A 23,125-nucleotide genomic window follows, 5' to 3' on the forward strand; every position below is an offset into this window, starting at 1 on the left:
ATCCATTTCTTGGCCTGTGACCTTGAAACATTAACATCCTCTTGGGTTTTGTGCTCATCTATGAAGCATGGTTGGAAATACTTTTCTAACATAATTCTGTGTAAACTAAATATCTACCTATGTATTGTCTACATATTATCTATATATACACATATATTGTCTAATAATGTACATTTTGTATATAATATATTATATATAATATATTTTTATATATATAATATGCATGTCCATACATCATGTGATGTCTAATATCATGGCGAATTTACTATTGGTCACAATGGTCATCTCTCCCTCATCCTCATATCTTTACTCTCCCACATTCTCCTCAGGCCTCACCTTGCCATGGAGCATGAGCATTCTCTCATGTGATAGTTGGTTTTAGTGTCAACTTGTTACAAATTAGAATCACCTGAGTAGGGAGCTTCAATTGAGGAATTTTTTTTTTTAAAAAGAAGTTTATTGTCCCCAAAGACATCACCAATCGTACTTATAATCTCGGATTTTGTTTCTGGAGCTGGGTAACTCAAATCTTACTCATCAGCCTGCATATCTGATCCATTTTCGCACACATTTCCATCTGGAATCTGGAAACTTTCAGCTATCCTTTTTGACTGTTGTGGCCTATTGAACCAAAGCCACTGGATTTGAAACAAGTTCAGCATCGTTTCCTTCGAGGACTAACTCATCCTTCTGGGCTTGAGAGACAGAACAAACAATACCTGTCCTCATCTGAAGTCTGTGGGTCAAAGAAAATTTGGATTTCAACCAAGGACCCATTCTCTGTAATGACGACATGATTCAAGAATACACAGACCTCATTATGTAACAGAAGCCCAGGGAAACACCCTTGATCATGCTCCACATATGACTACAGACAGGTCAGACAGTAGCCAGTTCCTTTCTGTCTTCTCATTTGTCAACCTGGAGCCTCTTCATTTTCTTTCCAAGGAGACTCAGCTTTGTGTAGATGTGGTTGAAGTCTCTGCAGACGGGCCCCAGTGACTATGCACCCTTTCAGAGTGATGTTGACATCTTCCAGAAGGCTGACAGTCTGATTGCTGAGAATGTTCTTCATTTTTGAAGCAGTTGCAGCAAAGAGTGAGGAATTCTCTTAATTTTGTTAATTGATGTGGGATAACCTATCCCAAACGTGAGCAGTACGCAGTACTTTCTGGGGGCAGTCCAGATAAAAAAGAGGCATGGCAAAGGAGGATTACTGGACTTTTGCATGTTCGGCCTTCCCTCTTGCCACTGAGTTAATTTTTCCATTGCTGATTCCTTGGCTGATTCCAGACGACCAGTGTTTCCATTGTTAGGACTAAGGCCCAGCAGCTCTCTAGGGACAGACCTCTCCCCAACGACCGCCCCCCCCCCACCCCAACAACACTGTTTTCAGTACCAGATTTGGACTTGGACTGAACAAGTGCTGAATGGGTTTTCAGTCTCTCCAGTGTGAGACTGTCACTGTGGGACTACTCTGATGGCCGAGGCTCCCAGACCCAAGGACAGAGCAGCTCCTGGGGGTTCTCAGCCTCTCAAGTGTGATTCAGCTGTTGGTACTATTTGACGGTAAGCTGGTTTAATAAACTGTTTTAAGATATATTTATTCTATTGGTTCTGCACTCCAGAGGACCCTGAGCACCACAGGTGTCACAGAACAAGAATTATCAAATGGCACACAGAACAAGACTCTTTCAATCCCATCTTCATCTATTTCCCTCGCCTTAAAGAGGGGCCAACAACCAGACACAGCTCACCTGCTTCCTAAGTTTCTCACGTTTAAGGTTTTTATTAGGCAGGGGCATGCTTTATTTATTTAATTTTTTTTTAGTTTTTCAAGACAGAGTTTCTCTGTGTAGCTGCTGGCTGTCCTAGAACTTGCTCTGTAGACCAGGTTAGCCTTGAACTCAGAGAGATCTGCCTGCCTCTGCCTCGGAAGTGCTGGGATTAAAGTCATGGGCTTTGTTTTTAAATGGAGTGGGAGATCTGATACTTGGGATTCCTTCTGCACTTTGGTGGGACACAGTCTCATTTTTCTGTAGTGAACGACACTTAAACCACAGAGATTCTTATCTGAGCCAAAGAATCACTGCCTTAAAAAAAACTGGTGGTATGTACATAAATATAGTAATAGTGGTATGTACATAAATATAGTAAGGAGGGAGGGGCTTATGGAGCCAGGCGCCTAGTGACACCCTCTTCCTGAATCTTGTGTTAAACTACCGCAGTCCAGGCTAGATTTTCTTCACCTGCTGAGACCACCCAGAATGCCCCCAGGAGCCCTGAGCTGAGCATTCTCTTCACTTGCCCTACAATATCAAATTTTCCATTTAACTTTTGGTTCTGGAATTCTAAAACAACTTATAGGCTTTATTTTTATTTTTTCATTTTTATTTTTTTATTTATAGGATAGGCAGACATTTCTGGAAGCCGACATTTGTGTTAGGACAATGAAACATTCTACTCACCTCTGAGGTCTAGTGATAAAGAGGGTAAACACGCACACCTCAGACTTGCCCTTTGTGATGGGATGCATCCTGTTTGCCCAGGTGCTTTCCCCAAGCCACCCACTGCTTTCTCTAAGTCTCCTGTCTTATGGAGACAACCTATCACATACAGTAAACACGGTAGAGAAATCGTGGGAAGAGAGAAGGAAAGTGGGAAATCCTGATAACGGCAATAACTCCTTCCAAGGCCTTAAATATTTCATTTGAGAAATGTTTGTTGAATACCTACTATGGGCCAGACACTCTTCTAACTAATGGGGTGCATCCATGAGAAAAGAGACAGCCCCATGACTTCACAGAGTCTCATTGCAGTGAGGGATGGTGTGTGTTAAGCTATATTTGGGCTGGAGGCAAAGAAGAAATAATCTTTTTAAAAAATTCGATATTCTGCTTATCATTTAAAAATACTTTGTTTTACAAATAAGCCGGGCAGCAGTGGTGGCGCACGCCTTTAATCCCAGCACTCGGGAGGCAGAGCCAGGCGGATCTCTGTGAGTTCGAGGTCAGCCTGGTCTACAGAGAGAGATCCAGGACAGGCACCAAAGCTACGCAGAGAAACCCTGTCTCGAAGAAAACAAAAGATTTTGTTTTACAAATATTTATCCTGGTCACTGTATTTGGTTGTTACCTCAAATTTTGTGTCTTGGCCCCAGATACATGATGGTAGATGTTTGGTGGATGCTGAAATCACTGCCCAGATTCCGCTCTGCTGGATGCTCCTATTTTCTGCAGTTCCAAGTGTGGGCAGCTAACAGCACACAATTGAGTTCTCCCACCCCTTGGGGCCTCAGCTGCAGAGCCCTAGCCTAGGCTCATGCCTCTTCCTTGGGGTAAGCCAAGAGCCAATTACTAATCAAAGCGGAGAGTGAGATCCTAGAATAATCAAAGTCAGGTGATAAGGCTGCCAAAAGCAAGGTGAGACTAGGTACCTCACCTAGCAGCCAATTCAGAATGCCTGGTGCTGAAACTGACTCAGAGCACAGTGGAAATGACCAGAGTCCCTGGAGGCAAGAAGTGGCAGGCGATATATTACCCGATCTATACCCATGATCCTCCAAAAGGTGGCCTTGCACCAGCAGCACAGGCGTCACCTTAGAAACCACGAGGAAGAACTGCCCGTTCTGAGTCTTGCTCAGACTTACTGAATAGAATCTGGGAGTAGGGACCAGCTCCCTGCATTTTAAGAAGGCCCCAGAAGATTCTGATGCATGGGTCAGTGTAGCTAAAGAAAGCGCCATGAAGAGGTTTATAGAAACTGTCCCAATAGAGTTACAACTCTGTGGTTAGCTCCTGGACCTGATCCAGTGCTCAGACTCAAGAGATAGGCCTTAGTAGTGACTATTCTTCCACACCTTAGCAAGCCTGCAGGACAGTGATTACACAAGTCGTTCCGTTCCACAAGGGCACCGTTGGGGAACCGTCGCTGCTCCTGGCTCACGGTTTCAGAGGCTTTACTTCAACCATGGCAAAAAGACTCGGTGGAGAGGCTCAGTTCAGGGGCAGGAGCCATGGTGGAGGTTCTCCTCATCTGGGGACCAGGAAGCAGAGAATGTGCTCTAGGCTAAGTATGGCCTTCAAAGGCCATAGGGACCTACTCCCACCAACTAGGCTCCACCTCCTACAGGTTCCACAGCCTCCCCAAATAATGCCACCAGCTGGGGAAAACGGATTCAACACTTGAACCTATGGGGCTCGTGTTCGGCCATAACACCCTGGGAAAAGGAATTGGAGCAGTGGTTCTAATCTTCCTAATGTTGCAACCCTTTAATACAATATGGAACAGCAAATACAAGGCTCTGTGGCACGCCTATAATCCCAGCACTTGGGAGGCAGAGGCAGGCAGATCTTTGTGAGTTCGAGGCCAGCCTGGTCTACAGAGTGAGATCCAGGAAAGGCGCAAAGCTACACAGAGAAATCCTGTCTCGAAAAACCAAAAAAATGAAAACAAAAAAACAAAACAAAACAAAAAAACCCCAAACAAACAGACATGAGAAGAGCAAGGAGATCCAGTACCGAGGCCAGCTCATGGGCCTTAGAGTTCATCATTCTGAAGACTTTGTCTTTGAATGAGCACGAGTGCGGGTAGGGGGTGTGACGTAAGAAGTAAGATGATCTCACTAAGGAGGGGATCATCAGTTCTTTGCTATGAGGGCAGCATGAAGGGGGTGGGGGGTCAGAGACAATAGTGCCTAGACTGGTATGCTGAAGCCAATGTGGGAAATGCTCAAATTCTGGATACACTCCAAGCACATAGTCCATAAGCTTCCCTAATAGACTGGATGTGAGGTACAAAAGGAAGTAAAATTTCAAGGATTATTGAAGATTTCGTCTAAACAACCGGAAACATGCAGTCTCTCTTTAATTTTCTGAGGTAGATAAGTCTAGGACAGAACTAAGTTCAAGGAGTTATAGAAATCTCTGTAATTTAGAATATGAAATATGTTGAGGTTGCAATATCCTTCCGATACTCAAATAGAAACACCACCTACATGGTGGACAAGAGTCAAGAGCTCAGGTGGGGACCACTGGGTGACAGATGCGTTCAGAGAGCCCTAAGATTCAAGTACCAAGGAATGCACCAGCATAGAAAAGAGCCCTGGGGTATGCAGTCATTTAACACTCAAGAGATGAGGAGAAACTAAGTTACACAGTCAAAACCATTAAATGAGTTAATACTTTCAAAATGCTGAAAATTAGCACATGGTAAACAACCAACAGATAGTTTTCACACTTTATTTATAGTCACTATTTTTAATGAAGAAATAAGAAGTGAGCAAACAAAATATGTTTATTGTATAAAAAAACCAAAAAAACCCAAAACTTAAATGTTGGAGCATTTTCATTTATAAGATATTACCTGAGTGAATAGTACTGGTTATTGTAAAGACCAAATGAAATCATGTAATAAATATGCCTTGAAAACTTACATATTAGCTGCATGATGATCAGTATGATGATAGTAAAGTTTTACTTGGGAAAATTAACATTCAATACGAACCTAGAAAATTTTACTTGTAATTAAATTAATTGCTCAAAGTTTTTTTAAGTCAGTGCACGATCACTTTGGGAGAGAACTACTCTCTACATGTATGTAACTGCAATAAACACAAGTTTATGGTTCTGTGGCCTTCCTGAAGAAGTATGACGCCGGGGTAAAAAGTGCTCCATTCACGGATGGGTGTGGTGCACATGCTGCTAAGGGCTGGCCGCACACGAGGAGTGTTCTCTCTAGGGACCTGCTGGATCACTCCCCCATTTACACTGAGCTCCTCTGAAGGTGGCAAAGCCAAGTCTCAGATATGCCAGCCCCCTCACCTGTCTTAGAGGTTGAACTTTAGACACACACATACACACACACACACACACACACACACACACAGAGAGAGAGAGAGAGAGAGAGAGAGAGAGAGAGAGAGAGAGAGAGAGAGAGAGAGAGGATTTCTCTTCATAGCACAGGGTTCTTTCAACTCATTATATATCTTTCGTTTGCTTAAAACTCACAATCCGAGCAGGGCGGTGGTGGCGCACGCCTTTAATCCCAGCACTGGGAGGAAGAGGCAGGTGGATCTTTGTGAGTTCAAGGCCAGCCTGGTTTACAGAGAGAGATCCAGGAAAGGCACAAAGCTACACAGAGAAACCCTGTCTCGAAAAACCAAAACAACAACAACAAAAAAAACCTCACAATCTGGGGCTGGAGAGATGGCTCAGTGGTTAAGAGCACTAACTGTTCTCCCAGAGGACCTGGGTTCAATTCCCAGCACCCATATGACAGCTCACAACTGTCTGTAACTCCAGTTCCAGGGGACCTCACACACTAATGCACATCAAATAAAAATAATAATAACAATAATAATAATAATAATAATAATAATAAAACCTCACAATCCTCCTGCCTCCATATCCTGAGTGCTAGGACTATCGGAACATAGCCACGCTTGGCTAGATCCTCCACCTTTAAAAATAATTCTCTAACAACAATAAAACACATCATTAAAAATCAACTTTGTACTTCCAGTATAAAATTATTATGAACTACTACTTCGGTACAATCCTAAGGATTAAAGGTATCTGTCTCCTCAAAGTGGATCTAGTCTCTACTTTGCTGGCAACTGTACAGTTAGTTAAAAAACCTGGGAAAACATAAAATGTATTTTGACACGCTCCTCATACTTCCACATGTTTGGCTCTCACCTAAGTATTTCCAACAGCTCTGAAGATCAACACATACACGGGCAAGTGACGCGGGGACTCAGCTGCTCCCTCTGCATTCTGTAGCTTCATCTGCACATCAGCGCTGTCAGCCACGGCTGTGTGTCTGGTTGTGTGTCTGCGGCTGCCTTGTGGTTGTCAGGCAGCGTACACGGTTCCTAGGAAGAGCTGGATCAAGTGTGTTCCGAAACCTACTGTCTCCAACCAGTTCCTGAATTACAAACTGGAGGTTTAGCGTCCCCACAACCTCAAAGCCATTGGGAGACAGGGGTGTGGGAGGCTGGCCAGAGTCTCTACCCTCAGCCCAGGTTGCTGGGCTTGTGTCCCATGGTTACCTACACCCTTTCTTCTCTGTGAACCAAGAATCTGAAATAAAAAGCAAAAAGCAGACCAGAACCATTGAGTGGAAGGTAGGTGCTCATCTGGAAAGGGGAAATGAAGTGACATTTGGAACCAGGCCCCAAAGTGTATCAGAAACTACAGGGGTGGGGGTGGGGTGGGTGGAGCACACCAGTCTTCAACACGGAGGAGGGCTAGGGCAGGGGCAGGAGGACAAGGACCCAGAGGCCCTGGCAAAGGCTGAGGGAAGAGCTGATGTTTGGGCCTGTCCGCTGAAGGCCAGACTGTTAGCCTGTTTCTCATCCTCCATGACAGGCTTACATCAAAGCCCGTTTTCTTTCCGCCAGCCTCTGAGATTTTCCCATCTTGTTTTTGTTCCCTGTCTGTTTCCCTCAACAAGACTCAGATGTGCCTGGCATTCTGCTTTTGTGGATGAGATCACTGGTGATGACAAAGTCACCTGGTTCCCAATTTGGGTATCGCACATCCTCCCTGAGTGTCAGCAGGCACTGGGAAGTCAACAGCAAGCAATATTTAAACATCATTAGGAAAAAATCCCATTAAACCAAGGTTGTTCCCACATCAGAACACAGTTGCTGTAAATGCTTGCTTTCTAGTGGCTCAACCACGCCATGACACTAAGGCTCCCACCAAGCATAAAGAGTGGCCTAAAAAACTTTCATTCACTGGGGAATTTATTCTCTGTTTCTGTTTGTGTGTTCCAGCATGCATGATGCATGTTCGTGTACGGGTATTCATGGGACGATCAGTGGTCCGGCATGCATGATGCATGTTCGTGTACGGGTATTCATGGGACGATCAGTGGTCCGGCATGCATGATGCATGTTCGTGTACGGGTATTCATGGGACGATCAGTGGTCCGGCATGCATGATGCATGTTCGTGTACGGGTATTCATGGGACGATCAGTGGTCCGGCATGCATGATGCATGTTCGTGTACGGGTATTCATGGGACGATCAGTGGTCCGGCATGCATGATGCATGTTCGTGTACGGGTATTCATGGGATAATCAGTGGTCAACGTTGGGTGTCCTTCCTCAGAAGCCATCTACCTTGTTTTGGAAAGGGTCTCTAACTAGCTTGAAGCTTACCAAGTAGGCCAGGATGGCTGGCCAGCAAGCCCCAAAGGGTCCATCTGTCTCTACTCCCCAAAACTGAGGTTCCAAGCACACGCCACCATATCTGGCTTTTCTACATGGGTTCCGGGATTTGAACCAAGGTCCTCATGCTTTCAAGGTGAGCACTTTACTGACTGAACAATCTCCCAAACATCCATTGTGTGTTGTTTTTTTTGTCTGTTTGTTTGTTTTTTTAATTTTGTTTCGTTTTTTGAGACAGGGTTTCAATCACAGTTTGACCTTGGCTAGTCTGGTACATACTGTGGAGCCAAGGATGACATCTGAGTCACAGCAACCCTCCTGACTCAGCCTGTCAAAGGCTGGGATTATAGGGCCACACCTGGCCTAACCTATTCACTTTAAAGGTTGAACTGACAGGCCAGTGAAGTGTCTCTATGGCAGTTATTACTGCTTTGTGTGCACTAGAGTGACAGTGAAAAGGATTATGTGCTGGTCCCCACATACCTAGAGAGCTGTGCCACATGTAAGATGAACAGTGGCACAAAACCCTAACTGGAACATAACAATGTACGTACTTGTCACCCTAGCAATCGGGAGGCAAGACAAGAGGACCAGGAACTCCAGGCCAGCCTTGGCTAAATAGTAAGTATTAGGTCAGCCTTGGCTACACAAGGTTATGTGTCTCAAAATAATACAAAAAGTCAAATTGTTAAAGTACTTCCAGCTCTGAAATTACTAAGAGTGACAGAAACAGCAGCAGTGGAACCGCGTTCACGGTCATTGTCCTGGGCATCTCAAGAGCTGGAATTTGTTCTCTACTAATTCTCACCTCTAAGCAAACGGAGTTACCTTGGGATGGCTACTTCTACGACCCAGGGAATGTAACATAAACAAACAAACACAGACAGACAGACAGATAGGTTGGAAGGCCCACTGTTGTCAAATAACATTTCAAAAATTTCAGGTACTAACAGGATACTGGAGTAAGGGGCTTTCCTACTGGCCAACGTGGGAAGACTCTGAGCATAAAGTACAAGCAGAGTATACGGGCCAGTTTTAACTCAACTTGACACAGGCTGGAGTCATCCAAAGGAGAGAACCTCAATTGAGAAAATGCCTCCATAAGATCTGGCTGTAGGCAAGCCTGTAGGGCGTTCTCAATTAGTGATTGGTAGAAAGGACCCAGCACATTGTGCATGGTGCCATCCCTGGGCTGGTGGTTCTGGGTTCTATCAGAAAGCAGGCTGAGCAAGAAGCCATGGGGAGCAAGCCAGTAAGCAGTACCCCTTCATGGCTTCTGCGTCAGCTCCTGCCTCCAGGTTCCTTTCCAGTTTGACTTACTGTCCTGAGTTCCTTCCATGTTGGACTATGATGTGGAAGTGTAAGCCAAATAAACCGTTTCCTCCCCAGCTTGCTTTTGGTCATGGTGCTTCATCACAGCAGTAGTAACTCAACTAGGACACACAGCAAGATGGTCGTTAACAGTGAGTTCCAGGTCAGCCAGGACTATGGAGTGAGAGATCCTGTCTCAGGCCCCACACCCCTCCAAAAGAGCAGAGCATGGGGTTGCATACCTATCTATGGTGCTGGGGAGACGGTTCAAGGGCTAAGTGCTCACTGTGCAAGCATGAGTTTGGATCCCCAGCCCCCATGTAAAAGCTGAGCGAGGTGGATTGTCTGTAACCCCAGCCTTAGGGGTATAAACAGGTCGATCCAGGAAGCTCTCTGACCAGTCAGTCTAGCTAAAATGACAGTCTTGAGGTTCAGTGAGAGACCTTGTCTGAAAAAAATGAGGTAGAAAAATATGAGATAGACACCCACATCAACCTCTGCCTCCACATGCACAAGAATGGGTGAGTGTACTCATGTATACACTCAGGTATACACTCCCTCCTCCACAGGAAAAAAAGTCCCAAATCCTTTTTTCCTCTTGACTTCTGGAAGTCTACTAAAACTCAGGAAAGAAAAAAATGATGGATTAGGAATATATTCAGGATCATATTATGCTTGAAAGTTATTAAACAATCACAGAAATATATTACTTAAACCATCATCTTAATGTTTTTGAGTAAGTTTAAGTGAATATGCAATACATTTTAAAATTATTGCTTGTATATTTTATGAGCTGTTTAAGGTGCCTGAAGACTCCTAAGTAATAAACATGTTGCAACAATTTAAAATGTTTCAGAAAGATAGTCAATTTGGACGTTAATTTTTTAAATGCTCAAGAAAATTGGGTTTCATAAACTTTTGTGTTTTTTTTTTTTTTCCTGTGTGCATTTCACAGAGTAAACATCAGGGAAGCGCATAGAGTTTGGAGTGCTCTTCATGTCCCGAAGTCCTCCAGTCAGTCAAAGAATCAATCATTGCTATAAATGCATCCTTTGAAGCAGTCTGTAAGGACAGAGGCTCCAGAACCCCTGCTGGAATCCAAAGAAAGGGTTTTAGAAGCACACAGAAGAACAGTGTGAGCCATCTATTCCCACCAGAAACAGAAACTTCTATGGTTTCATTTTATTTTATTTTTGCTTATGCATTTAGTTTTTGTAGTGCAAGGGATTTAATATGGGGCTTCACACATACCAGATAAGCATTCTACTTCTGAGCCATATCCTAAGTCAAATTTGCTTGGTTTTAAAGAGACATGAACGACAGCCTAGCAGGATCACATATTAACAGTGGTGCGGATGTGACCCATTCCAGCTGGACTTCTGCTTCTCACTCTTTTATAACCACATGATTGAAGATGTAGTGAAGGTAGGCTCCTGAGAGCAAAGGAGAATCGAACCAGGGAGTGTTGGCTCCAGGGAAAAGGGGAAGTCCAACAGGTCAGTGCTCAGAAAGCTACTGTGTGACCTGCCTCAAGGACGCCATGGAGTGAAAACATGCTTCTCAAAGACAGACAAGCACCAGCCACATTCAATCTGATGCACGGGAATAAACACAGAAGTATAAGAAAACCACATGATTTTGGCAAGGCATTCCAAATGTTAATAAATATTCACCATATTCAGTACATACTGGGTAGAAAATATACAGGAAAACAGACACAGAAAACAGAAACCACTCATCTGCCCTGTTAGAGTTATGAGTGTTCCCTTCATGCCTCTGGTCTGGATGAATGAAAGAGGCAACTTAGAAAAGAACTTCTGAATTAAAATAAAAAACAATACCCCCAGACCAAAACAACACAACAAAAACGAACCAATCAAACAAACGACAACAACAAAAAGGTGAAAAACTAGAAATGCCCTGGGATAGCAAGTCATCTTTCTGTGAAATGAAGCATTAATTCATTCATTCATTCATCCCAAGTGCTGGTATCACACTGACTGAAATTAATTATTTAGCATTTTACATCATGAAGATAAACCTGAAATTATAAGCCCAAGGGGGCTGGACTTCTTCATGGCACTCAGTACACACTGTAGGTACACCTATAAACATTGCACTATCCTTTGAAGGCACTCGGTTGAGTTGGGGAAGACAATTCTGGCCAGCTTTTCATAATCACGGCTTTTTTCTCATCTCTTCATCCCAGTCAAACTCTAACGCTTCGTCATCTAGTTCTGACAGAGTGAAGAGGGAGTGTGTGGAAACATTCGCTCTCTGGGTGGATGGCTGCAGCTGGAAAGAGCGCCTTTGCTGGCCCAGCCCTGGAGCTGTGGCTGCAGGAGGGCCCTGGCTTCTCTCCCTACAGTCCTTCCTTTCAGGAGGGAGGGGCTCTGATTTGGATTCTGGTGTGGAAGTGAAGGAGAAGTTTGCCAGTCTGGCTAATGTGCCAGCATGAACCTTGCTGCTTTTATTACTGCAGGAAACCCCTTCCTTTCTGTCTTTCTCACAGGCTAGATGAGAATGCCCAGCCTGGTTCCCAAGCTCCAGTTCGGGCTGAACAACCCTTCTTTCAGGCCCCTGTTCCCTCTCCTCTCTGGGTGGATTTCTCTCTGGTAGCTGCCTTGAGAGCGCCTTTGTCTTTCCCTGCAGCTGGTCAGAGCATCTGTCTCCTGAGGTGGATGTCAACTTTCCTGGGCCCTCCACAGGCACAGCTGCTTCTCTTCTTGTTCTTTGTTGGGGAATTTTAGAACTGTTGATTGCTATTTTAGTAGAGCTGGGAGGCACAGGGCTGTGGCCTTCAGAGGAGTGACTCAGTTTGGTCTTCCGTTTGAAAGTGAATTTGGCCAGTTTCACCAGTGGAGTACGTGGAGTCTCAACACTTTCGAGTTCAGGGTCTCCCACCTGAGCAGGAGACTTCTCTCTCTTTCTTTTGGGTGTTCCCATTGTTTTTTCTGGTTCAGGCAAAGGGATGGACGGGGGAAAAGGGACTGTGGGCGACAGTGGTCGCACCCGGGTTGTATTTCTGCGCAAGCTCTGGGACCCCTCTTTCTGCAGCTTGGGGAGTCTATGGGGAACCTGAGGCAGTCCAGAGTCTGGTTCATCACCCTGTCCTGCTCCTTCAGATACGACTGCTGCCTTTTTAGCCTTTGTACTCGAGACACTGTGCGACCTTAGGGGCACGTCCATGGCTCCTGATGATGGATGATGTCCAGTTTTTAATAATTTGCTCCTGAGCCCGGGCCCATGTTTCCCCTTGACCTGAGATTTACTGTTGGGGATTTTCAATTCAGGAGACACAGCACCGCTTTCTGGTTCAATCTCAGGAGTCGCCACGAGGTCAAACCAGTCTCCCCTGTCTTCTCCGCCACCATTGTGCTCAGTTGAGCGGTTACTGCTTCTTGGTTCATCAAGCTCCAGACCAGGTGGGGAGTCTACATTAGCACATCCCGTGGGACCCCCAGCAGGGGAGGAGTTGTCCCAGCTACAGCTCTGTTCCTGCTGTGATGAAGTCCCGAGCCTCGGCTTGTCGGTTGGGTCATTTCTTGAGGAACCCGGATCTGCCTCTACCTCTGTGGCTGACTGTGGTTGGGGCTGCTGCTCACTCTCATTCTGTAACCTGGGCAGAGACAGACAAAGCAAACATACTGAAAGGAAGAAATTCTATGCCAGCCTTCTGTTTCTTTCGTCTCTAAGATGCCACCTGGAAGCTTTAAGTGCAACACAATTTCAAGTCAATAACAAGTACAGTCTCACTTTGAATTTAGTACTCTGACAAGCGTTTTCTTTCAACCTAAAACTGCAGTAAAACAAAGAAAATGAAACCAGAGGCTGGTCTACATTTTCAGATTTCTCTGGAAGCCACTGACTTCATTTGAGACCTTTTGAAGATCAGTGTAAAATGCTAACTCAGAGCCCTTCACCTGTGAAGTTCAAATACAAGAAATACTTGTCTCCTTGCACGAAAGTTTATGTTGCTAGGTGATGGCTCTGGTGGTTTCCCTAGGCAGTTTGTGGATCAGAATAAAAGTGAAAGCCTGGAGACGCGGATTTCACAGCTTTACCAAAAGGAGGTACTGAATTTTAACGTGCATGAGAATTGCCTTCCTTAGGCTGCAGAGTCTGGGGCAACTGCCTGCTGTTGTTGCCAGTGACTGTCCATCTTCCCAAGCACAGAGACCTTCTGGGCACTGTCCACCCTTTCCTGCAAAGACCCATCATGTTTCCTGAGACTCTGAGTGGCTCTCCAGAAGTCTGACCCAGAATTAGCACCTGCTTATCAGCTCTGAGTGAAGGATCTACTCAGGAAACCTGCTCTCAATACTGGGCATATTAAAGCCTAGCACATGCCGGAAGAACCACTTTCTCTCAGAAATTACAGTTCCCCAGAGTGGGTCCTTTAGAAGGTCCTTCTTAACTTAGAAATGTTGGTTCACTGGAGTGAAATATACGACTCTGCTCCCATGTGCTAAATCTGAAAGGAAATTACACTTAAAAGCAGACGAGGAAATTATTCTAAAATTCATGTATAGTAACAGAAAAAAATAATTAAAAAATGTAAATTTAAATATATTAAGAAGTTAATATATAGCTCCGGGAAATGAGATTATATTTGGCTTTTTTATTTTTACTAATTCATTATTTCTAAATGTACTAATTTGTATTTCAAAATGTACAAAGAATGTATATTACTTTTATAAAAGTAATTACAAATTGTAAAAAGATTATTAACTTATCACTCACAGGTTTAGAAATACCAACAGGGTAATAAGGTCATGTTCCTTGTTTCTAATTTGGGTTGCAACCAGAGAAGCAAGCAGCTTTGAGAACCACTACCATGAGGCAGACATTTCAGCATCAGATAAATGTCAGGATTCTCACACTTGTTAAAGCTGTAAGAACGGCTTCAAAGTGGAGAGATTTCAGGAGCGGAATGGTTTGATCATGTTATTTTAGTTTAATTTTTGCTTAGCAATTAAATTTCTACATAAAATGTCTGCAGTTGTGCTGCAGCATCCTTAAACTAAGTGGTTTCTGTGCCGTTTGACTGGAGTGGACAGAACGGTCCCATTTGAGGTGGTTACTAGCCAGGTACTTTCTGGAAGAAAGTATGGGAAAAGTACAAGTGGTTTTACCAGGAGCTCTATTAGGGGAGACTTTCCTAAAAGGCAAAAACACGTAGGCTAGTTGGGTTCTTGTGACTTGATGAGGCTAGCTTCCAATTGAATCTCGAAGATAATTTACCCCTAGTGTGAGGCACCTGGTTCTGTTGTTTTGGGGATCAACACCATAACATATTTCTGCATGATAAAGAAATAACAGCAGGAAAGACTACTGAGGCAGAGTTCAGGGTTTTTGTTTTTGTTTTTTGTTCTGGATAGCCATATACACTCTCCCCACTCCAGTCTAGGAGAGTCACTTCTGAATATAAGATGACTAAGGCTGAGCCTTGCGGTCTTCTTTTCTTGAACCCAGCATTTATCACTTTTGGTACCTTGAACTGGTCCAAATGAGCAGACCCTCCCAGGCAAAGCTGAGCTGAGCCCCGCTGAAACTTGACAGGATCAGCTGCACCTATCCATACATGGTTCTGGGTCATAAAAGTGGCTAGGGCCAAAGGAGAGGCTGGATAATTATTTCACACAGTGCCAGTTTACCGCACCCTGATGCCTGTTACTAGTGAGTAAAGCCAACTCCGCTCCATTCCCCAGGTTTGACACATTAGAAGAAAATGCTTCTAGGAGAAGCCAGAGTCCAGAGTAGAGAAATGCCAGGAAAAACGTTTTCAAGGTCTGACTTAATGCAGTCAACAATCCCACTGTGGACAGCCACTCAGCTTCAACATGCACTCCATTCATTGTCTGACTTGGAGATAACACCGATTACCAGTGGAGGTGAGTTATGAAGCCACTCTGGAACAGACAGACAGTCTTGCCATTTCTTACTTGTTTCTGAGGTGAAGCTTCCATCTAGCCTTACAGAAACCCATGCATTTAGGGAACACTGAAGTTCAGGCCAAATGTCTTTAGGTAAAATTACATGTTTTAATTCACTGAACACATTACTCCCATGTTCCTTCCATGCCTATTATAGGAGTTTTGAAACACTGCTCTGCCATTCCTCAGTGGTTGACCCAGCCAACACGATATGGAGCAGAGAGACAGCCATCTCCCCTGAATCAGTCTGAACTTCTGACTCCCCAAAAATTAAGCACTAAAATAGTGGGGTTGTTTTTTTTGTTGTTTTTTGGTTTTGTTTTTAAGGCACTGAGTTTTGCAGTGGTTGATTATACAGCAACGGATACAGCAGTTTTCTGTTAACTTTATATTTCCCGTTTCTGTAAGCCCCGTGAGCCATGAGTGGCCAGGCCCCTCCCCTGAGGACCTCTAACTGCCAGGTTCCACCCACAGAATACTCTAACTGCCCTAACTGCTGGACCCTGCCCCACCCTGCAAATCAAAAAGCCCAATCTCTGGACATGAAATCCCACCAATCTCCACCCTGGAAAGCTCCACCCTAAAAAGTTCCACCCCTTCCCAAGAAGCTCTCTATAAGCCCTCAATCCTGTTCAGTTTGCTGCTGTTTCTGGCTTGAGCAGAGGCAGCCAACTTCCTGGTTTTTCCTCCCAGTAAATCTCTTGTGTGAGGTTTGTTGTGCGGTGTGAATTTATGGTATTCCTTGGCTTTCAGCCGCCAGGATGCCTTTCCATCCGAGCTGCAATGCCTACATTTTCACTAAAGGCCACAGGAGCACCTTTCTCTACATGCCTGCCTTTGTTTCCCTCCCTTACCTTTCAAGTCTTCTAAGCTCTTCGCTCAAGAGACTCTGAAGTTCCAGCTTTTCCAGAATCAGCTCACACTGCCTCCGGTATTGTGCCTGTGCGTTTTCAGGGAAGGAAGTGTGAAGAGCATTCACGCCTCCTAGCAGCGCACCTCCCTGAGGGGCGAGAAAACACCAGGGACAGTCACAGATCAACCTGCACAAGAATAAGGACACACCAGGGACCACTGATCTCAGGTGGGAAAGACTGGCTCCCTACATCCTCTTCTTGGGGACCACAATCATGGAACCCTTTCAGATTTCTACATCCCTTCTCCTGCAGGGCAGTGGGTGATCACTCTGCCAGGAAGCCACGGGTCACTAGTGAGAGCATGAACTGTCCGAGGTTTGCTGAGGAAGAAAAATAGAGACCTGCTACTTCCCATTTATAGGCAAAGGCAGAGTGAAGGTCTCCACCCGCAACAGCTCCCCTTCTTTTAAATGACTGCTTTTGGATTTTTCCAGCAAGTACAACACATAGAAGTTGATCACTTTACACTTTACAACTCTTCGTATGTTATTAACGTGTCATCTAAAAAAGAGCTCGTAATTAAGATGAACATTAGGCACAAACTGTCCTCACCTGCATGGAGGACTCCATCACGGACACCACGGTAATAGCATCTTCCAACGTCACAGTATTTCGGAACATCAGGCGAGCATGAGCTGTAAGACAGCAGGACACTTTTAGGAATATCTGAGGTGATAAATATAATCCTTTACTTGACTTCTCTACCCTCGGAACTTGCATTTTATGGATGAGCTAAATTAATCATCAGTTAATTTTACTACAACAGGCAACTATCTTCAAACATTTCCGTGTATTTGTATGAGACCACTGTGAAAACATCCATTTAATATTCAGCAATTTTTATTCATTTTTTTTTACTCTCATTTAAATACACAAAATTAAAACTCATTTCTCATCTCTGGCACCTCTTTTATCTATGATTTACAAGCCTTCTAAAGCACCAAACTAGCAAGCAAGAATTTTTAGATTTTTCTTGCCAGAATATTACCTATAAATCCTTGAATAAAATGAGGTTCATTTGTTTTATGGCATTTTTATTAAGTTTACATGATTTCACGAGGATACATTCAATTCATGTGAACGTTATTAATTTGAACACAGGTAAAGTGTAAACGCTATCTGAGATGGACATTAGCTGCTTGTGTATGTGTACCCTGAGCCTTTGAGATAGGGTAGGGTACAACTTTGCTGATGTGGTTGTAAGAACAGGCAGGAGACGCTGGGCTGGGTATTGGGCAGGTGACTTTCACTCTCCTTCCTGACCTCCATTTTCTAGTCTCAGCCCCGGCCATGTAACAGATGGGTACAAAAGCCTGTGTTCCCACTCCACCGAACCTTGCTGTGGACTCAGCTTCCCCCCTCACCCCATCCCCTGGCATCAGCTACGTATTATAGCTGGCAATACTCTCTACCTGGGAACCCAGTGGCCACACCGGGCTGGGAGTCAGGTAGGTGATTTTCACCCTCTTTCCCTTCTTCCACTACAATCTCTCCAGCCCTGGAGCAGACTGTGTGCAGGGACCTGTCTTCCCACCCGACCTGCATGGAACTCTGCCAAACTTGGGAGTGGACCCAGCCTTCCTCCTTCCTGTAGACCCTCTGAGACCCCACCTTTCTAGTACATACCCATCCCTTCCTGTTAGCCCACAATACCTAGAAACAACTTTCTACCCTAGGCCCCCAGTGGCCACATCTGGCAGGGACTCAGGTGGGTAAATCACAGTATTCTTCCTGTCATCCATTACAATCTCTCCATTCTCACCATCAGCACGTAACAACCTGCTTACAGACGCTCCTTTCTTCTCAACTCCCTTCACTGGAGGCTCCAACTCTACTGGCTTCCCCTCACCCTCATTTACTAGAGACTCCAATTCTAGGTTCAGACCCTGGGTCTCCATAGCCTTTGCATCCCTGTCTCTCCAGAAAAGTCTTTACTTTATTGCAACACACTTGCAGGATCCCCTCTTTCCATAACATCTCCAATTACCTGTGGACCCCAACTCTAGGTGTAAACAGGATCCCCTTAGATCTTTCCTGAACTTACTCTCAAGCTTTTCTCCTAGCCCCCCTCATTCCTCTGTGCCACCCACTGACCTGCAGATGCACTCCCTCCCACCCAAACCTACAGCACCACACTTTCCTAAGATGCAGAGAGGCCAACAGAAAACAAGGAAAGGAATAGCTACCCATCCAAGACAAGAGTGGATAGCAACAGCTTGTATTACAATCATCCGAACCATCTACGGATGCCTAGACACCAGCACAACAATACAATCAATAACCACCAAGACAATAGGCCTCCACCAGGACCTAGTAATCTTACTACAGTAGGTCCTGAGAAATGTAATATAGTTGAAGCGCAAGACAAGGACTTCAAAATAGCTATAGTGTGTTCAAGGACCTTAAAGAGGATATGAACAAATCCCTTAATGAAGTCTGTGAAAACACAAACAATGGAATGATATAATGAAAACAATTCATGACATGAAAGTAGAATTTAAACAAGAAGTAGAATCACTAAAAACAAAACCCCAAACTGAGATAAAACTGGGAATGATAAATTTAGGAAGTCAAACAAAGGTCTCGGAGGTAAGCCGCAACAGAAGAATATAAGACATGGAAGACAGAATCTCAGGTGTTGAAGACAAGGTGGAAGTAATGGATACCTCATTCAAAGAAAGTGTTAAATCTAAAAAAAAAAAAATTAAATTAAATTAAATTAAAACAATCCAGGTACAAAACTCCCAGGAAATCTGGGACACTGAAAAGACCAAATCTACAGACAATTTCTATTGTTTGTAGATAGGTGGAGACAAAACCCAGGTCAAAGGCACAGAAAATATTTTCAATGAAATCATAGAAGAAAATCTTGACCAAGAAGGAGGTCAAGAAGCATACAGAATACAAAACAGACAGGACCAGAAATTCCCCATAGCACATAATAATCAAAACACTAAATGTTTTAAACCAAGAAAGGATAGTAAAAGCTGCAAGGGCCAAATAAAATATACAGCAGACTCATTAGAATAACATCTACATTCTCAAAGGAGGCCCGAGAAGCCAGAAGGGCCTGGATGGATAGTTACAAACTCTAAGAGCCCTCAGATGCCACCACACAACTGTACCCTGCAAACTTTTCAGTCACAATCGATGGAGAAAGGAAAACATTCCATGATCAAGTCAAATCGAAGCAACATCTATCTACAAATCCAGAAAGCATTAGAAGGAAAACTTCAATCTGAAGAAGTGAATCACACCCAAGAAAACACAAGGAATAAATAACTGCAGTCCAGCAAATCAAAAGAGGATGAAAAAAACTCACACCATCACAAAAAGACAAGAAACAATAACTGCTGCTCATTGATATCTCTCAACATTAATGGTCTCAATTCCCCAACAAAAGGACATAGACTAACAGATTAGACAGAAAACAGGATCCACCTTTCTGCCAGAAAGAAATAGAAGAAATACACCTTATCATCAAAGATAGATATCACTTCAGGGTAAAGGGATGTAAAAGATATCCCGAGCAAATGGACCCAAGAAGCAAGTTGATGTGGTCATTTTATTATCCTACAAAACAGAATTCAAACCCAAAGTAATAAGAATAGATAGCAAAAAACTCTCAAAGGAAAAATTCACCAAGAGAATATTCGAATTCTAGATATTTATGCACCAAAGATAAGGGCACCCAAGTTCATAAAAGAATACTACTACAGCTAAAATCACATATTGATACTTATACAGTTATAGTGGGTGACTTCAATAGCACAGGCACTAAGACCAACAATTAATAAATGGGACATCATGAAACTGAAAAGCTTCTGCATGGTAAAGGACACCAGCATTTGGACAAAGTGGCAGGTCACACAATGGGAAAAGATCTTTACCAATTACACATCCAATAGAGGGATACTATCTAACTATAAAAATAACCAAAAAAACAAAAAAACAACCCTAGACATGAAGAAAATAACCCAATTAAAAATGGGGCACAGAATTAAACAAAGTAGACAAAAGATGAAACACAAATGGCTGGGAAACACTTGGATACTTGCTCATCTCTGTTCATTATTGCTCTATTCATAATAGCTAGAAATTGTAAATAGCCTAGATGCCCATCAACAGATGAATGGATAATGAAAACGTGGTACATTTACACAATGTATTATTAACCATCTGTTTAAAAAAATAATGAAATTCACAGGTAAAAATATGGAGCTAGAAAAAAAATCATCCTAAGTTAACCTAGACCCAAAAGACAAATATGGTATGTACTTTCTTATATGTAGACGTTAGCTTTTAAGCATCCAGTAGGCATGCTATAATTGGTATAACCATAGAGGTTAGGTATAGAGTAAGGGACTAGGAGGAAGGGAAGGATCGCCCAAGGAATAAGAAACAGAATATACAGTAATGGATGGACAGGGACTGAAATGGGAGGATTAAATGGATAAAGGGAAGGAAGAGGGGTAAGAAAGGGAATACCAGATACAGAAAGGGACAGCTAAAACTAAGGGCCATTTGAGGGGTCATATGGAGAGTTATTACAATAGAAGCTTCTTAAAATATATACCTATATGAAAGAAATCTATGTGGAGTCATCAAATAATGGTGGAGACAGGTCCCAACTAGGTTTCTCTCACCATCAAGTGAAACCTTAAGTGCCATGAATGGGTTACATCTAATTGAGTTGTTGGCCAAAGATACCCTATGGAAACCCCCAAACAACTCAGGAGTTCCTCTGAGAGAGGAAGTAGACACAAGCTCCCATCCCTAACACAGATGCTATCTCCAACTGATAACCACTAGCAAGGAAAAATCCATTTTCTCCAATGGAGTCTTAATGGATAAACAAGATTAAGGGCAGACTCCATGTCTAGCAGTGAATAATAGCTAACACAAAAGAAACTCAGTGGTGTGAATAGATATGATTTGTCTTATATGCTTTGTTTGGGCATTTTTCATCTTACTGACCTTTTGTTTATATATTTCTGCTTTTGTGTTTTTATGGGTTTTATGTATCTGTGTATGTTTCTCTATGTGTATGTGTTTCTTATGCCTTTTCTTTTTTGTTGCTTTATTCTTGTTTGATTGCATTTTTGTTTGAGAGAGAGAGAGAGAGAGAGAGAGAGAGAGAGAGAGAGAGAGAGAGAGAAAGAGAGAGAGAGAGAGAGAGAAGTCATGGAGTTGGACAGGTGCAGAGCTGGGAAGGATCTGGGAGGAGAGGAGGGAGAAGAAACTGTGATCAGAATATAGTGTATAAAAATTATTTTCTGTTTAAAAAAAAGAATAGGCATGAGTCACAAGTGGAAATTACTGGATAAGAATGAGAAACACTATACAGGAAACAATTCCAAATGAACAAGAAACTATACTATTTAAAATGCTGGGAGTCTGCCCCTGAGAAACAGTATCCCAAGTCAGGCTTTCTAAACGAATAATAGCTTAAGTTGTGGAAGGTCCAGAAATAGCACAAAGACTCGCTCCATAATCACAATCTATTCTCAGAAGCATGGTGGTCTGGGGCTCAAAGCTTTCACTTTAATGTATAATTTTTTTTAAATTTTTGTTATTTTAAAAGTGTGTGTGTGTATGTGGGTGTCTGTGTATGTACACTCATGTACATGTGCCCACTACAGGTATGCTGGTGACCACAGAAGCCAGTAGAAAGCATTGGATCCCCAGGAGCTGGAGTTACTCTATCATGGGTGCTGAGAACCTAGCTTGGAAACTCTGGTGGAGGAGAAAGTCCTCTTAAATGCTGAGCCATCGCTATAGCTCTTATTTTTAATTTTTATAATTAACTTGTATGTTTGCATGTGTGTGTATGGAGGGCAGAGGACAACTCGTGGGAGTCAATTCTTTTTTTCCACCATGTGCCATCAAGGGACTGAACATGAGTCATCAGGCTTGGGGCAAGAATCTTCATCAGCTAAGTTATCCCATCTCCTGACACTCTCTCAGCCTTTACTTTTTAAGTGACATATGAGTACCTTTGAGCAGGGATTATTCTTATCATCTTTGAATGCATGGTGCATGCCTTGTACAAACTAGGCACTCAATAAAAATATCTGTAAAATGAAATGAACCTTCTGCTAATCGGATCAAGCTTTCCAACAGGCGGATGGTGGTCCGGGCTGCATTCCGGGAATCACTCTGTCTTTGCATTTGATAGTACCGGAGGAGTACTTGATTGCTCACATCAGACAGTGTGGGCTGGAGATTCCTAATGAGGCAGAAGTAGGTTTTCATCTTCTCCATGCTCCACAGATTCTTTGATTTGCTTGGACAACCTGTGTATGTACACCAGACATTGGATCAGTAAACTAAAAACATCTGGAAAACATCGTATTTTGAGGAATTTGAGAAAGTTCCTATATACATTTTAATATTTATTCATTTATTTTTGTCTTTTTTGAGACAGAATCTCTCTGTATAGATATCCCTGGTTGTCCTGAAACTCACTATGTAGACCAGGATGACCTAGAACTCACAGAGATCTGCCTGCCTCTCAAGTGTTGGGATTAAGGGTGCACACTACCGCACCCGGTTCCTATACACATTTAAAAAAGGCAAGCTTCAGGTGTCATGTCCACTGAAATCCAGACCTATTCTTGTAGCATGCAGTTCCAGAATAAACTGTCTTATGATGTAAGATTAATTAAAAAGAAACTTACCCCAGAGTGAACATTGTTTAGGATAATTCTGGTCTCACTTACAGTAATAAGAACTTGAGTAGGTCTAATTTAAGGAAAACTAACATTTATTGATTTCCATTTCATAAT

The 23,125-nt window shown here is 43.2% G+C and overlaps 1 protein-coding gene and 1 pseudogene across 1 annotated transcript in view; both read right to left on the reverse strand.

Moving 5' to 3' along the window:
- Positions 1 to 594: 594 nt before the first annotated feature.
- On the reverse strand, positions 595 to 1,075 carry LOC131918784 (large ribosomal subunit protein uL6-like; annotated as a pseudogene).
- A 9,593-nt stretch (positions 1,076 to 10,668) lies between these two features.
- Positions 10,669 to 23,125, reverse strand: part of Mcm9 (minichromosome maintenance 9 homologous recombination repair factor) — a 71,878-nt gene continuing 59,421 nt past the window's right edge. The window contains exons 10-13 of the mRNA XM_059272580.1: positions 22,430 to 22,633; positions 16,890 to 16,972; positions 16,278 to 16,423; positions 10,669 to 13,106 (exon numbers count right to left, since the gene is read on the reverse strand). Of these exons, the coding sequence (XP_059128563.1) occupies positions 11,666 to 13,106; positions 16,278 to 16,423; positions 16,890 to 16,972; positions 22,430 to 22,633 (1,874 nt within the window). The 3' untranslated portion in view covers positions 10,669 to 11,665. The remainder of the gene's footprint in view (positions 13,107 to 16,277; positions 16,424 to 16,889; positions 16,973 to 22,429; positions 22,634 to 23,125) is intronic.

Source organism: Peromyscus eremicus, chromosome 8b (genome assembly GCF_949786415.1).
Source record: "Peromyscus eremicus chromosome 8b, PerEre_H2_v1, whole genome shotgun sequence".
NCBI classification, from domain to species: Eukaryota; Metazoa; Chordata; class Mammalia; order Rodentia; family Cricetidae; genus Peromyscus; species Peromyscus eremicus.